The 16,034-nt window shown below is 46.0% G+C and overlaps 1 protein-coding gene across 1 annotated transcript in view; it reads right to left on the bottom strand.

Annotated features, from left to right (window-relative positions):
* The window catches only part of LOC115130055 (solute carrier family 49 member 4-like), an 81,901-nt gene that overhangs the window by 37,482 nt on the left and 28,385 nt on the right, over positions 1-16,034 (bottom strand). Inside the window, exons 4-5 of the mRNA XM_065018591.1 lie at positions 12,734-12,863; positions 7,025-7,133 (exon numbers count right to left, since the gene is read on the bottom strand). Of these exons, the coding sequence (XP_064874663.1) occupies positions 7,025-7,133; positions 12,734-12,863 (239 nt within the window). The remainder of the gene's footprint in view (positions 1-7,024; positions 7,134-12,733; positions 12,864-16,034) is intronic.

Genomic DNA, 16,034 nt, shown 5'->3' with positions numbered 1-16,034 from the left:
CCACCTCAAACCTTGCCCTCCCCAGCTCCATCCACCTCCACCCTCCCCAGCCCCATCCACCTCCCCAGCCCCATCCACCACAAACCTCCCCAGCCCCATCTACTTCAAACCTTGCCCTCCCCAGCCCCATCCACCTCCACCCTCCCCAGCCCCATCCACCTCCCCAGCCCCATCCACCAAACCTCCCCAGCCCCATCCACCTCCACCCTCCCCAGCCCCATCCACCACAAACCTCCCCAGCCCCTTCCACCTCAAACCTCCCCAGCCCCTTCCACCTCAAAACCTCCCCAGCCCCTTCCACCTCAAACCTCCCCAGCCACCTCAAACCGCCCCAGCCCCAGCCACCTCAAACCTTCCCAGCCCCAGCCACCTCAAACCTCCCCAGCCCCTTCCACCTCAAACCGCCCCAGCCACCACAAACCTCCCCAGCCCAATCCACTTCAAACCTTGCCCTCCCCAGCCCCATCCACCTCCACCCTCCCCAGCCCCATCCACCTCCTCCCTCCCCAGCCCCATCCACCACAAACCTCCCAGCCCCATCCACCTCCACACCCCCCCAGCCCCATCCACCACAAACCTCCCCAGCCCCTTCCACCTCAAACCTCCCCAGCCCCTTCCAACTCAAACCTCCCCAGCCACCTCAAACCGCCCCAGCCCCAGCCACCTCAAACCTTCCCAGCCCCAGCCACCTCAAACCTTCCCAGCCCCAGCCACCTCAAACCTCCCCAGCCCCTTCCACCTCAAACCGCCCCAGCCACCACAAACCTCCCCAGCCCCATCCACTTCAAACCTTGCCCTCCCCAGCCCCATCCACCTCCACCCTCCCCAGCCCCATCCACCTCCTCCCTCCCCAGCCCCATCCACCAAACCTCCCCAGCCCCATCCACCTCCACCCTCCCCAGCCCCATCCACCACAAACCTCCCCAGCCCCTTCCACCTCAAACCTCCCCAGCCCTTCCAACTCAAACCTCCCCAGCCACCTCAAACCGCCCCAGCCCCAGCCACCTCAAACCTTCCCAGCCCCAGCCACCTCAAACCTCCCCAGCCCCAGCCACCTCAAACCTCCCCAGCCCCAGCCACCTCAAACCTCCCCAGCCCCAGCCACCTCAAACTTCCCCAGCCACCACAAATCTCCCCAGCCCCTTCCACCTCAAACCTCCCTCCCCAGCCACCTCAAACCTCCCCCTCCCCAGCCACCACAAACCTCCTCCTCCCCAGCCCCCCAACCTCCCCAGCACCATCCACCTCCACCTCCCCATCCCCTCCCCTTCAGCCACCTCAAACCTCCCCAGCACCCTCCACCACAAACCTCCACCTCAGCCCCAGCCCTTCACCCTCCCCAGCCCCTCAAACCTCCCCAGCTCCAGCCACCTCCACCCTCATCCACCCCCTCCCCAGCCCCATCCACTCCACCCTTCCCAGCCCCATTCACCTCCACAAACCTCCTCCTCCCCAGCCCCTCCACCCTCCACAGCCACCTCAAACCTCCCCTCCCCAGCCCCATCCACCTCCACATCAACATCACCAGCCCCATCCACCTCCACCCACCCCAGCCCCATCCACCTCCAAACTCCCCATCAACATCACCAGCCCCATCCACCTCCACCCACCCCAGCCCCATCCACCCTCCCCAGCCCCATCTACCCTCCCCATACACATGCACCCTCCCCAGCCCCATCCACCTCAACCCTCCCCAGCAACATCCTCATCACCAGCCACATCCACCCTCCCCATCCACCCTCCCCAGCCCCATCCACCTCAACCCTCCCCAACATAGTATTTTCCCATGATAGAGCAGTAGCTGCTGCACCAAACCATACTTGTCTCTGTGCAAAAATGTCTTATTTATAGGATCAATTCCCTGTCCATATAAATGGCACCATATTCCCTACATAGGGCTTTTGTCAAAAGTAGTGCACCATGGGCCCTGACCAAATGTAGTGCTCAGTATAGGGAATAAGGTGCCGTTTGGGATGCAAACTACGTGTCAGGGGTAGTGGGCTAATGGGAGTGGGTGTTCTGGGAAAGAGAGGATTATGCAAAAAGATGGGAAGAAAAACAAAGTGGTCACCTTATCAGGGAAAGAAAGAAAAAGAAAGTCTGACTGCTTTGTCTACAGGCACGCAGATTGAAAACAGCATTTGATATCTGCAGAACATAGCCTGTTCATGAGAACAGCAAAGACGAGCACAGCCCCTGCAGTGGCTGGAGTGACACGGCAGCACTAACATTGGCAAGTGGCATTTGATTGGCGAAGTGGAGAGCAGCTGAGAGGGAGGCAGTGAAGGGGGATGAGGGGCTAAAGCAGCACCTCTATAGTGTTCACCTCGCTGCAGAGAGAGAGAAAGAGAGCTCTGTCTGGGATGACAGTGGGACCACACAGCGTGTAGCGTAGAGAAGACTGGCAAATTAACATCATTTAACATTTACAAATTAACCTTCCATAGGAGGGATAGAGTGTGTGTGTGTGTGTGTGTGTGTCTGTGTACCACACCACTCACTTCACTTGCACTGTTTTCCTCTTGATCGCTGACCTAAATAGGTTTAGTATGTGTGTCAGACAGTCACAGCTATAGAGCTATCCTTTCAATGAATCTCCTGATAGCGTCTTATCAGAATAAGGTCATGGTTCGTTGGTGCCAAGACTAACGTGCACCTTGCAGGTTGTAGCATATCGAAAGTTACAGTAGTGTATGAGGTTTTCAGCTCCCAAGCTGTATAGAAAGTTACCGTAGTGTATGAGGTTTGCAGCTCCCAAGCTGTATAGAAAGTTACCGTAGTGTATGAGGTTTTCAGCTCCCAAGCTGTATAGAAAGTTACCGTAGTGTATGAGGTTTTCAGCTCCCAAGCTGTATAGAAAGTTACAGTAGTGTATGAGGTTTGCAGGCACGTTGACTCTACATACATGGGACATTCATCTCACGGCACGTTTCCTTGCAGGTAACCATGGTTGACAGAGGAAGAACAATGATTCCAAGCACCACCCTCCTTTTGAAGCTTCCAGTCTGTTATTCAAACTCAAACTCAATCAGCATGACAGAGTGATCTCCAGCCTTGTTCTCGTCAACACTCACACCTGTGTTAACGAGAGAATCACTGACATGATGTCAGCTGGTCCTATTGTGGCATGGCTGAAATGCAGTGGAAATGTTTTTGGGGGATTCAGTTCATTTGCATGGCAAATAGGAACTTTGCAATTAATTGCAATTCATCTGATCACTCTTCATAACATTCTGGAGTATATGCAAATTGCCATCATACAAACTGAGGCAGCAGACTTTGTGAAAATTGATATGTGTCATTCTCAAAAGTTTTGGCCACGAATGTACATACCCAGGAATTATAATTTGATAACTCCCGATAAGGGCGGTTCCCACCTCGGGCCAGGATACAGCCCATGGAGGGAGTTGTCACATGATAATTCCCGGGTTCTCGGGCATTATTTCTTAATTGAACACTGGTCACCTTATATTCTGTTTCTATACTGCTGTTAACTCACTGTGTATGTATATACTTTATTCTCCACATATCTCATCCGAATATACCTACTACTGCATTCTGAAGTTGCTACCCAAGCGGGCTGGTCACTTTAGTTATTTTTGTATGTTTTGACCCAGTCGTTCGTTCTAATTGTTCTATTCATTCGATGTTGGTATGCTAAACAAATCAGTGGCATGTAGCTAGCTAGCTGAGATTCAATGATGAGACAAGTTCAATAATGAATGATTACAAAAATATCCAATAGGTATACATAGGTAACAACTATTATGGTGAGCCAGTCCGAGCTTACCAAGCTTGTTGGTGATGTTAATAGTAATGTTTCCATTGATGGCATGTGTGGAAGAACTGTCCATGGTCCTGGCGCTGGTTGCTGACAGCGGGTGCTTGCCTCTTCTTTGGCAGAGAATGGGACGTCCCACTCACATCGTTGGCAGCGAAAATGGCACTCCAGTGCTTTCTGCCAATAACTATTGAGTGAGCTCTCACACCGATTTCCACTCACAGCCATTCCAGTCTGCTATTCCTACTCAATCAGCATGACAGAGTGATCTCCAGCCTTGTCCTCGTCAACACTCACACCTTTGTTAATGAGAGAATCACTGACATGATGTCAGCTGGTCCTTGCATACAGGCCCGCATTGGATAACTTTTGCATTCTCAAGTTGCTAAACAAGCGGGCTGATCGTTAAATATTTTCTCAAGTCTTGACCCAGTCATTCATTCTAATCGTTCTATACATTCAATGTTGCTATGTAAAACAAATCAGTGGCATGTAGCTAGCTGAGATTCAATGATTATGAGAGACAACAAGTTGGCCTGTTTACGGTTTCCATGTTGAATTATTAGTTTCTCGTTGATACACAGGAGAGATCGCATTTGTAAAATGATACATTGTTGCACAGGTCGTAGAGGCAGAGCGGTAGGTTTATAACCCCCAACTGTTTCAAACCAAATAGCAGCATGGAAAAATATTGTGTAGACAATTTTCTTCAGCGGGAGATGAATACATCATGGTATTTTGTGGAAGTTGTTATCCCTCAAATCAACCAATTAGCATCCAGGATGCAAACAACCTGTTTTATAATGACTCTACATACATGGGACATTCGTCTCAAGGTGCAAGGCTAGTGATGGCTGTTCAAGTCAAACTAACACAGGAGTGAATGCTCTCATTGTGATGCATTTTAATGACTCAGTGTATTTATATGTTTTGAACCTGGGGAAACTGTTTAGAGTTCAGCTACGCCAACATCTTTGTGACACCGTCTTTAGATAGGGAGATAAGAACAGTTCCTTATGATTTCCTTTCCACGACAAATGAAACCATTAGACATAAAGAGTATAAAGAATTGAGGATACTGCCTGTAGGTTCTGACAGAAAGGAAAGATAGCGAGGTGAATACAACAAGGCTGTGTGTGTGTGTGTGCGTGATCCCACAGCTCTGTCATTTTTTCTCAAGTACCTGTCTGATGATAACCTTGAAAAGAAGACTCTTTTGTCTCCTTTGAGCCACTGCTATCTTGGTGGAAGTAGAGGGTGCTCTGGTCTGCATCCCATCATCTCCTCTTCACTCGTTCTCTCTCATCCTGAAATCTCTGATGCTAATCCAGGATGGTTGAAGGGTCTGAGACGATGTCGGTCTCATTAAGATAAGAATCTCAAGTGTTAAGTGCCTGGCTATCTTGACGTGCTCCACATTTTCCCGCATGCAAATAAAGTTCTGTCGAATCCATGTATGTTTCATTAGACCCTTACAAGGTGAAACCACTTGGAGAGAGGAAGTAGATGGGACAGCCAAACCAAACAAGCCCCATGTGGAGGATCATTTTTTACTTTAAAGTGTTATTCACAAGGGCCTGCTTATTTTTAATGAGTCCAGGATGGGAAAGTAATGTCGACTTTGTGAAGAAGATTTTACATTGTGTTGCTGTGGCAACAATTATGAGTCAACATCCATTTTAGCCACAGGGTTCTAGTCAAAAGCAGTGCAATATGTGGGGAATAGAGTGCCATTTCAAAAGTAAACATTCACTTCAGCCAGGGAAATTAAACTGTGTGTTTGCCTCAGACAATTAGCTACATCACAGGCCCAGTTAGAATAAGGGGAAGTTCAGGCAGGCTGGCGGGCCTGTTTCAGTGCTTCAGAAGGTGAGCATCAACACAGAGTTCAGATAGCTAATGAAACACGCTTTTTTCATTGTGGGTGCGTACCAACGCAGGTCATTTGTATGAAATTGGCAGAAAATGCTGTAAATGCTCTAATGTAATAAATTACCTTAACTTCTTCGAGATCGGGGGCGCTCTTTTAATTTTTGGATAAAAAACGTTCCCGTTTTAAGCAAGATATTTTGTCACGAAAAGATGCTCGACTATGCATGTAATTGACAGCTTTGGAAAGAAAAAACTCTGACGTTTCCAAAACTGCAAAGATATTATCTGTGAGTGCCCCAGAACTAATGCTACAGGCAAAACCAAGATGAAGTTTCATACAGGAAATGCCCCAGATTCTGAAGGCGCTGTGTTCCAATGTCTCCTTATATGGCTGTGAATGCGCCAGGAATGAGCCTGCCCTTTCTGTCGTTTCTCCAAGGTGTCTGCAGCATTGTGACGTATTTGTAGGCATATCATTGGAAGATTGACCATAAGAGACTACATTTACCAGGTGTCCGCCCGGTGTCCTGTGTCGAAATTATTGCGTAATCTCTAGGTCCATGCGCGTTCCATTTCTTCAGAAGAGAAAGTCAACTGCCACGAAGGATTTATCGTCGATAGATATGTGAAAAACACCTTGAGGATTGATTCTAAACATCGGTTTGCCATGTTTCTGTCGATATTATGGAGTTAATTTGGAAAAAAGTTCGCGTTTTAATGACTTAATTTTCATTTTTTTTCTTACCCAAACGTGATGAAGAAAACGGAGCGATTTGTCAACACAAATAATCTTTTTGTAAAAACTGAACATTTGCTATCTAACTGAGAGTCTCCTCATTGAAGAACTTCAGATGTTTTCAAAGGTAAATGATTGTATTTGAATGCTTTTCTGGTTTTTGTGAAAATGTTGCCTGCTGAATGCTAATGCTAAATGCTACGCTAAATGCTACGCTAGCTATCAATACTGTTACACAAATGCTTGTTTTGCTATGGTTGAGAAGCATATTTTTGAAAATCTGAGATGACAGTGTTGTTAACAAAAGGCTAAGCTTGAGAGCTAGCATATTGATTTCATTTCATTTGCGATTTTCATGAATAGTTAACGTTGCGTTATGGTAATGGGCTTGAGGCTGTAGTCACGATCCCGGATCCGGGATTGCTCGACGCAAGAAGTTAAGAAGTGATCAGTTTAAAAATGTCTAAATTGTCTTCCAGAACTGCTATTACTGTAGTACATTCAGAGTGAATAAAGTGAGTAATGATACACTAGTTCAGAAAACAATTCTCAACTTTGAAGACAATCTGTATCTTTGGTATGTTCTAAACCCAGCAGACATGTTGTGGGTGTTGGGTCAGGTGTGTGTTCCTCACCTGGCTGACTCTGGCAGGGGTGAGGATCATGTCCAGAACTCCTGACCAGCCTGCCACCACTCCTGTAGGCACCGCGTAGGCCAACGCTATCATCAGGAACCGGAAATTACTGGAGGGCAAGAGAGAGAGAAACAAAGGCATTTTAGCAGCAAGTTCTACAGTATCACTGCCTAGAGAAGTCCTATAGTATCACTGCCTAGAGAAGTCCTACAGTATCACTGCCTAGAGAAGTCCTATAGTATCACTGCCTAGAGAAGTCCTATAGTATCACTGCCTAGAGAAGTCCTACAGTATCACTGCCTAGAGAAGTCCTACAGTATCACTGCCTAGAGAAGTCCTACAGTATCACTGCCTAGTAAAGTCCTACACTATCACTGCCTAGTAAAGTCCTACAATATCACTGCCTAGTAAAGTCCTACACTATCACTGCCTAGTAAAGTCCTACAGTATCACTGCCTAGTAAAGTCCTACAGTATCACTGCCTAGTAAAGTCCTACAGTATCACTGCCTAGTAAAGTCCTACACTATCACTGCCTAGTAAAGTCCTACACTATCACTGCCTAGTAAAGTCCTACACTATCGCTGCCTAGTAAAGTCCTACACTATCACTGCCTAGTAAAGTCCTACACTATCACTGCCTAGTAAAGTCCTACACTATCACTGCCTAGTGAAGTCCTACACTATCACTGCCTAGTAAAGTCCTACAGTATTACTGCCTAGTAAAGTCCTACACTATCACTGCCTAGAAAAGTCCTACACTATCACTGCCTAGAAAAGTCCTACACTATCGCTGCCTAGAAAAGTCCTACACTATCGCTGCCTAGAAAAGTCCTACACTATCACTGCCTAGTAAAGTCCTACACTATCACTGCCTAGAAAAGTCCTACACTATCACTGCCTAGAAAAGTCCTACACTATCACTGCCTAGAAAAGTCCTACACTATCACTGCCTAGAAAAGTCCTACACTATCACTGCCTAGTAAAGTCCTACACTATCACTGCCTAGTAAAGTCCTACACTATCCTAAACTAGCAAAGTCCCATTTAAGTCCATTATGAGTCATCATGACAAACTAAACGTTTAACTCAAAAAGTTTACATTTGGTGATGAACGAAGGGTAATCTCTGGGGCAAGAAAAACTATCTATAACCCGTGTGCATGACAAGAGTACATATGTCTGTCTGAGACAATACAGAGCAGAGAAAAGCCTCACCCGTCTCCTTCCTTCTCTCTGGTTGATAATGTGTTGAGACGTGCCACCAGACAGCCTCTTGCTTTCCTATCCTGTCAGCTAGCACCACACAGCATCTCTGACTGTCAGGCACGATCTATCCCACATCACAATGTGGTGACAGAGAGATAAACACCTGGCCATGAACCAGGAAGAGATGAGAAGAGCTGCTTGACAGGCTGGCAATACTAGCTCCAAGATGAGGTTTGAATACGGGGGAGAGCAGCTAAGAAATGGAAACGACAAATGGAGAACCGGGAACCTTTCATGTGGTGACACCAACCACATACACAGACACACAAACACCTACTTAATAATATATTTACTTGTATAAATGGGTTTGGAAATAGTAGCATGTCAAACAAAGTCATTTCCCGCATCTGAGATGTTGATCTGAGACAATGATTTCCTCTGATTGTTCTGTGACTCCAAGATCCCTGGAAGGAAGATTATGGCCTTCTGCTAATCGAGTGGATTACGCCAATCACATCTGAATCCATTCCCCCGGCCCTGCTTCCTCTCTGTGAGTCTACAAATGACACATTTACCACCTCCTGTAAACATAGTGTTCATGGTTGTGAGAACATTAAGGCTAGATGCTATGCAGTCAGAAATGATGAGTGTATCGGTTAGGACCACGGACAACTAAGTGAGATACCCACGTTAGGGAAACAGAACCTAATCTTGTGTGCTCTTTCACTAGCTAACAGCCTGAGAGGAGAGACATACGAGACTGAGGGTGTTTAATATAAACTGTTGTAAGGGGTTGGTCATATCAATGGGACTTTGGCCAGTTCTGTCAGTCTTTGTAAACACTGACAAACCACAGAGAGGGTGGTTATTTTCCTCAGGGTTGTTTTTGATCTCCCCCTGAGGATGAGGAACGCCTTAAGAATTCACTGGATGCCCCTCCACCATACACACAGGACGCCGCTGGCATAGCAATGGAAACAAACAAATGCATGAGTAAACGGCTGCTGTCCGTAGTGAACGGACATTAGGGAAACAAAAACAATCCTCCACAGAGAGACAGAGGAGACAGATTTCCCCTTCCATGACGGCTGCTGTCACTGTCAGCCTAGACGCCTGGTGATTTAATGGTGCTGTTAGGCGGGTGAAGTGAAGGTCCCCAAATGAAATCAGCGGCGTGGAGACGCAGCGGGGACAGGGTCTTATGGTTGATTGTAATTGGTCATAGAGTGATTGGAGTGGTGCCAGACAGACAGTGTTAGCAGCGAGGTGAGAGTGGGGGATGGGGGGGCTCCTCTGTTAGCGAGAGTCTCCGCTCTGTGTTCAGACACACACATACAGGCTCCTGGACGCACTGGCCAGATGATTAGAGAGACATTTGTAGAAATGCTCATAAACCACGAAGGGCTGGCACTCTTACTCCTCTCACTTGATTAGCTATTCATCCGTGCTGAGACGGAACAGGCATAAACTAACTCTAAGGAGAGAGACGGACAGGGAAGTAGACTAGGGGCTGTACGTATCAAAGTAGAAATGCTGAGGATCAAGTACCCCTCTTCATTCATTATAATCAATGAGGTTGAGCTGATCCTAGATCAGCACTCCTACTTTGTGAAAACGGACCGATCATGGATTTAAAATAATTGGATTTGTGTAAGCATTGGCTGGAGGGAGTTTTCCATGATGTTTTCCATCCAGTACCCTGTCCTGTGGTACTCGACTACTTGGCCTTGGACGAGTTGAGAGTCGAGAGAGACGGACTCGTAAAAGTGTGTTGATGGAACGCTCTCTCTATCTCTGCTGTGATGGCAGGAATCAATATCAGCACCTTTTCCCATCCCACAGCTTAGTTAGATCACTGTATAGAAATGCTGTCCCAAATGGCACCCTATGCCCCATGTAGTGCACTATATAGCCCACAGGGCTCTGGTCAAAAGGTTTAATCCATGTAATAGGGTGCTATTTGGGATACAGGCTAAGTAAGCACAGCACAGGTCCGCCCTGTGGAGGGTGAAATATTCCGGGGAGCCATGAAGCCAGAGGCATCATCAGCTAAGTGCCATTTGTCCTTGACAGGTCTTGGCTGGAGTTCAATGCATCAGAATGAGCAGGAGAAAACGTTCCAAGGCAAAATGACTGTTATTGTAATAATGGGACCTTCATTAATGCTGCTAGCTAACATCATTACTATTCTCAGGGCAGTGGTCACGTAGTACTGATAACCTTTCTAAATGTGTGGAGAGCTGGGTAACATCCCAAATGGCACCCTATTCCCTATATAGTGCACTACTTTTGACCAGACCTGTGTTGTGATTAGGCTCTGCAGCGGAAGGGAACGGCTGGGCGAACCTATAATTTACCACGGTTCAAACTCTGTCTGGCACAACAGAATGGAAGGAAGGGGCAAAAATGGTGGCTTAGGATACTGGCTTAGAAAACCTAGCAAACTTTAGAAAACAGAATGTTGCTGCTAACCCAGGTCCATCTTTCTTTGACGAGTGGAACTTAGATACTCAAGGCCCAATTTTTCCCTTCCTTCTGTCCACAATCCTTCTGTAGAGTAGAACTCCCAGCAGCCAGACAGCCACTGATGCTGCTTGAGTGTGATACAGTTCAGACTGGCCGCTGGAAGGCTGCTTATCAGTGGGACTCCAGATCGCATTACAGTCCCAATGGGGCAGTCCAGACAAAGTGTGTGTGTGTGTGTGTGTCAGACAGTGTGCACACTGGGTTTATGACCTCTCTTGAAGCTCTGTGCTTAGCAGCTTAGTTTGTTATTGTTTATCATCAGTGAGAGTCAGTAAGAACTAGAGACAGAAAGAGAGAGAGCAAGAGAGAGAAAGAGAGATCTGCCTGTCTGGAGGGGTTGACTGTAGGGAGTTACAGAGAGCCAAGCAGCCAACCCGCTTGCTGACTGGCTGTCCACAGCCCAGCGTGGCTGTCCACAGCCCAGCGCTTTATCCCAGTCCCACAACCCACAGGCCATCATTCCTCAGCCCATTCCATTCCACCACAACCAGACAGGATACGCACCACAGGAACAGAATCCGCGGATGGCAATGAGTGCTCTAGCTCTCATCCAAAAACAGCACCATTTCCCCCAGCTCTCAGTGTGTGTGTGATGCAAGGCTAGGAGGACAGTGCATTCTGAATGTTGCATGAGTATGTTACAGGACCCCAGACTCCAGAGGACCCTGGCTGTATGAGTACAGTATGTTACAGGACCCCAGACTCCAGAAGACCCTGGCTGTATGAGTACAGTATGTTACAGGACCCCAGAAGACCCTGGCTGTATGAGTACAGTATGTTACAGGACCCCAGACTCCAGAGGACCCTGGCTGTATGAGTACAGTATGTTACAGGACCCCAGACTCCAGAAGACCCTGGCTGTATGAGTACAGTATGTTACAGGACCCCAGACTCCATAAGACCCTGGCTGTATGAGTACAGTATGTTTACAGGACCCCAGACTCCAGAAGACCCTGGCTGTATGAGTACAGTATGTTACAGAACCACAGACTCCAGAAGACCCTGGCTGTATGGGTACAGTATGTTACAGAACCACAGACTCCAGAAGACTCTGGCTGTATGAGTACAGTATGTTACAGGACCCCAGACTCCAGAAGACCCTGGCTGTATGAGTACAGTATGTTACAGGACTCCAGAAGACCCTGGCTGTATGAGTACAGTATGTTACAGGACCCCAGACTCCAGAAGACCCTGGCTGTATGAGTACAGTATGTTACAGAACCACAGACTCCAGAAGACCCTGGCTGTATGAGTACAGTATGTTACAGAACCACAGACTCCAGAAGACCCTGGCTGTATGAGTACAGTATGTTACAGAACCACAGACTCCAGAAGACCCTGGCTGTATGAGTACAGTATGTTACAGGACCCCAGACTCCAGAAGACCCTGGCTGTGTATGGATGAGGAGATGACGATTCTGATTATTTATTTATTAAGCATGGCCAGTGGAATGCCATGGGAATGCCAGGGGCACCTTAAGGCAGTGTAATTAATCTAGGGGGAGAGATGATATGTCTTTGATGCACATTAACTAGCGGCCCAAACAGTACATGTACATAATCTCCACCCTGCACAGCCAGAAGAGGACTGGCCACCCCTCAGAGCCTGGTTCCTATCTAGGTTTCATCCGAGGTTCCGGACTTTCTAGGGAGTTTTTCATAGCCACCGTGCTTCTACATCTGCATTGTTTCCTGTTTGGGGTTTTAGACTGGGTTTCTGTATAGCACTTTGTGACATCTGCTGATGTAAAAATAGCTTTATAAATAAATGTGATTGAAGGCATCATACAACTTAATTGCAGATCACTCCGTTGATTCGGGTTCATCTCAGCATGCTGCTCTATTCAGAGTGGTTCTGTAAAACTACATCAATATGCTTTCTACATTGCTGTATGGTGCATTGCCTGTCAGTAAAGTAATATGAATTCCTGTTTTTAGTGATGGTGTGTGATGATGTCAAAGGACCAGACAGCACATACCTGAGTAGTCTGCAGATGCTGCTGCTGTAGCGGAGTCTCTGGCTGGCAGCGGCTACACTGGGGGGTCTGGGGGGCCGGGATGGGAAGTAGAACAGCACCGCAGCAAACAGCACCGCCACCACACCAAGCTCTATATGGCAGGAGGGAGAAAGACAGCTCAGTGGGTTATTAACCTTAAGGTCAAAGATAAAGGTTATTATTGGCCTCCTAATGACCTGAACTCAGTCAATGTGTCAGTAACAAACCCATTCCACGCAGAGATACAGTTGACGTCGGAACTTTACATACACTTAGGTGGGAGTCATTACAACTCGTTTTTCAACCACTCCACACATTTCTTGTTAACAAACTATAGTTTTGGCAAGTCGGTTAGGGCATCTACTTTGTGCATGACACAAGTAATTTTTCCAACAATTGTTTACAGACAGATTATTACACTTATAATTCACTGTATCACAATTCCAGTGGGTCAGAAGTTTACATACACTAAGTTGACTGTGCCTTCAAACAGCTTGGAAAATTCCAGAAAATGTCATGGCTTTAGAAGCTTCTGATAGGCTAATTGACATCATTTGAGTCAATTGGAGGTGTACCTGTGGATGTATTTCAAGGCCTACCTTCAAACTCAGTGCCTCTTTGCTTGACATCATGGGAAAATCAAAAGAAATCAGCCAAGACCTCAGAAAAAAGATTGTAGAACTCCACAAGTCTGGTTCATCCTTGGGAGCAATTTCCAAACGCCTGAAGGTACCACGTTCATCTGTACAATCAATAGTAGACAAGTATAAACACCATGGGACCACATAGCCGTCATACCGCTCAGGAAGGAGACGCGTTCTGTCTCCTAGAGATTAACTTATTGGATATAGGGGGCGCTATTTTAATTTTTGGATGAAAAAGGTTCCCGTTTTAAACAAGATATTTTGTCACGAAAAGATGCTCAACTATGCATATAATTGACAGCTTTGGAAAGAAAACACTGACGTTTCCAAAACTGCAAATATATTGTCTGTGAGTGCCACAGAACTGATGTTACTGAAAAAACCCAGATAAAAATCCAATCAGGAAGTGCCACATTTTTTGAAACAGCCTCATGCCAATGACTCCTTATATGTCTGTGAATGGGCCACGAATGAGTTTAGGCTTTCTGTCGCTTCCCCAAGGTGTCGACAGCATTGTGACGTATTTGTAGACATATCATTGGAAGATTGACCATAAGAGACTACATCTACCAGGTGGTCGCTTGGTGTCCTCCGTCGCAATTATTGCGTAATCTCCAGCTGCAGTATTTTTCCGTTTGCTTCTGATGAGAAGCCAACTGCCACCACTGATAGATTATCGAATAGCTATGTGAAAAACACCTTGAGGATTGATTCTAAACAACGTTTGCCATGTTTCTGTCGATATTATGGAGCTAATTTGGAATAAAGTTTGGCGTTGTAAGTGACTGCATTTTCCGGTCTTTTTCTTAGCCAAACGTGATGAACAAAACGGAGCTATTTCGTCTACACAAATAATCTTTTTGTAAAAAATGAACATTTGCTATCTAACTAAGAGTCTCGTCATTGAAAACATCCGAAGTTCTTCAAAGGTTAATTATTTTATTTGAATGCTTTTCTTGTTTTTGTGAAAATGTTGCCTGCTGAATGCTAGGCTTAATGCTAGGCTAGGCTATCAATACTCTTACACAAATGCTTGACCGTACTGCCATGACGTTGGCCTGGGGGTAGGTTTATAAATACCTCTTCCCCCCTTTTTCCTCTCTCTACCCTACTGATGTTACATTTGAAAACCCCTTTGTTAACATAGAGATTCTGGGAACATCAGAAGGTGAGGGGAAATTAACTATATTCTGGTAATCTGATCAATTGAACATATGCGGTGGTACTTAATGAATACGATGTCAGTTCGGGTTGTCATCTGGGACTTTCTCATCAATGATAGGATGACAAACTTTATAGTGGAAAGTCTGGACATTGTGGTTATCGGAGTCACATGGAATTGTTGTTCAATTTAAATGTTTGAATATAAAATTATTGGTGAAGAGATTAAACGTAATTTTAGCTTCCAAATGAGAGATTTGGGTTTTCATAAGGTTAGGGCTCTGCTCAATCAGTGGCCCGCCCCTGTGAAGAGACATGGGTTATAAAACTTTTCAGACACACCCTTCTCGCTCCACTATATAAAGCCTTGACGAAAATGTAACCTCCTGTTCCACGTACGTGAGGCCTGCAGCCTCTGCGTTAAAAGGACTAACATGTCAACTACAGAACTAAGCCAACCTCAGCATGAGCTTTGGTTGCGAATGGTATGAACTTTGAACTCTTATTCACTACAGAAGTGATACCTCTTAGCCGTTGAGTTAGCAGCGGCCGCTGCAAACGCGGGCTAGGAAAGAACAGACAGAATATCCCGTCTCCCACACAACGACGTTACTACAACGTATCCAATTGACCACCAGAGACATTCTTCAAAGGACAAAGGACTCGGTTTGGCAACACAGCCATCCATCTACCACCAACCTACCGAAGCGCAGCTCAGAGTAAATATTTATTGCATTTTCCTTTTCCAAATGGGCGGTAATTTAGAATGCATAAGATACTGTACGATAGCACAGCTTCTCCCTTTGTCCCTCAGTCTTCCCGCTCTTTCACTCAAACCCAGCCCCTTTTCTTTTGTGTAACCAGCTGTCATATCTGTTCCATCCGCTAGGGACGTTTTCCTTTATGATATAATTTGTAATCAAGGTATGATTCATTCTTTGAATATGTAATTCTGTGTGATTAGTTAGGTGTTTAGTAAATAAATAATTAAACCCAATTTTGTATTGCTGATTCAACTTGTTAGCCAGGTTTCGTGAAGATAACCAAGAATGTACAACTTTCAGATGAGACTGAATTAAGGTGACGATTAATATTGACTACTATTGCTGTAAAATATTACTAGGCCTTTGAGAGTTTATTCGGAAGATAACAGCTCTATAAATATTATTTTGTGGTGCCCCGACTCGCTAGTTAATTACATTTACATGATTAGCTCAATCAGGTAATATTAATTACGGAGAAAGGATTTTATAGAATAGCATGTCATATCACTTAATCTGGCATAGCCAAAGACACAACAGTACTTTTTGGAGAAATGTCCTCTGGTCTGATGAAACAAACAGAACTGTTTGGCCATAATGACCATCATTATGTTTGAAGGGAAAAGGGGAGGCTAGCAAGCCAAAGAACACCATCCCAACCGTGAAGCACGGGGGTGGCAGCATCAAACATGGGGGTGCTTTGCTGCAGGAGGGACT

Source organism: Oncorhynchus nerka, linkage group LG1, assembly GCF_034236695.1.
Source record: "Oncorhynchus nerka isolate Pitt River linkage group LG1, Oner_Uvic_2.0, whole genome shotgun sequence".
Lineage (NCBI taxonomy): Eukaryota > Metazoa > Chordata > Actinopteri > Salmoniformes > Salmonidae > Oncorhynchus > Oncorhynchus nerka.
The sequence above is the reverse complement of the archived record's forward strand: the minus strand, read 5'-3'. Positions and strand labels throughout refer to the sequence as shown.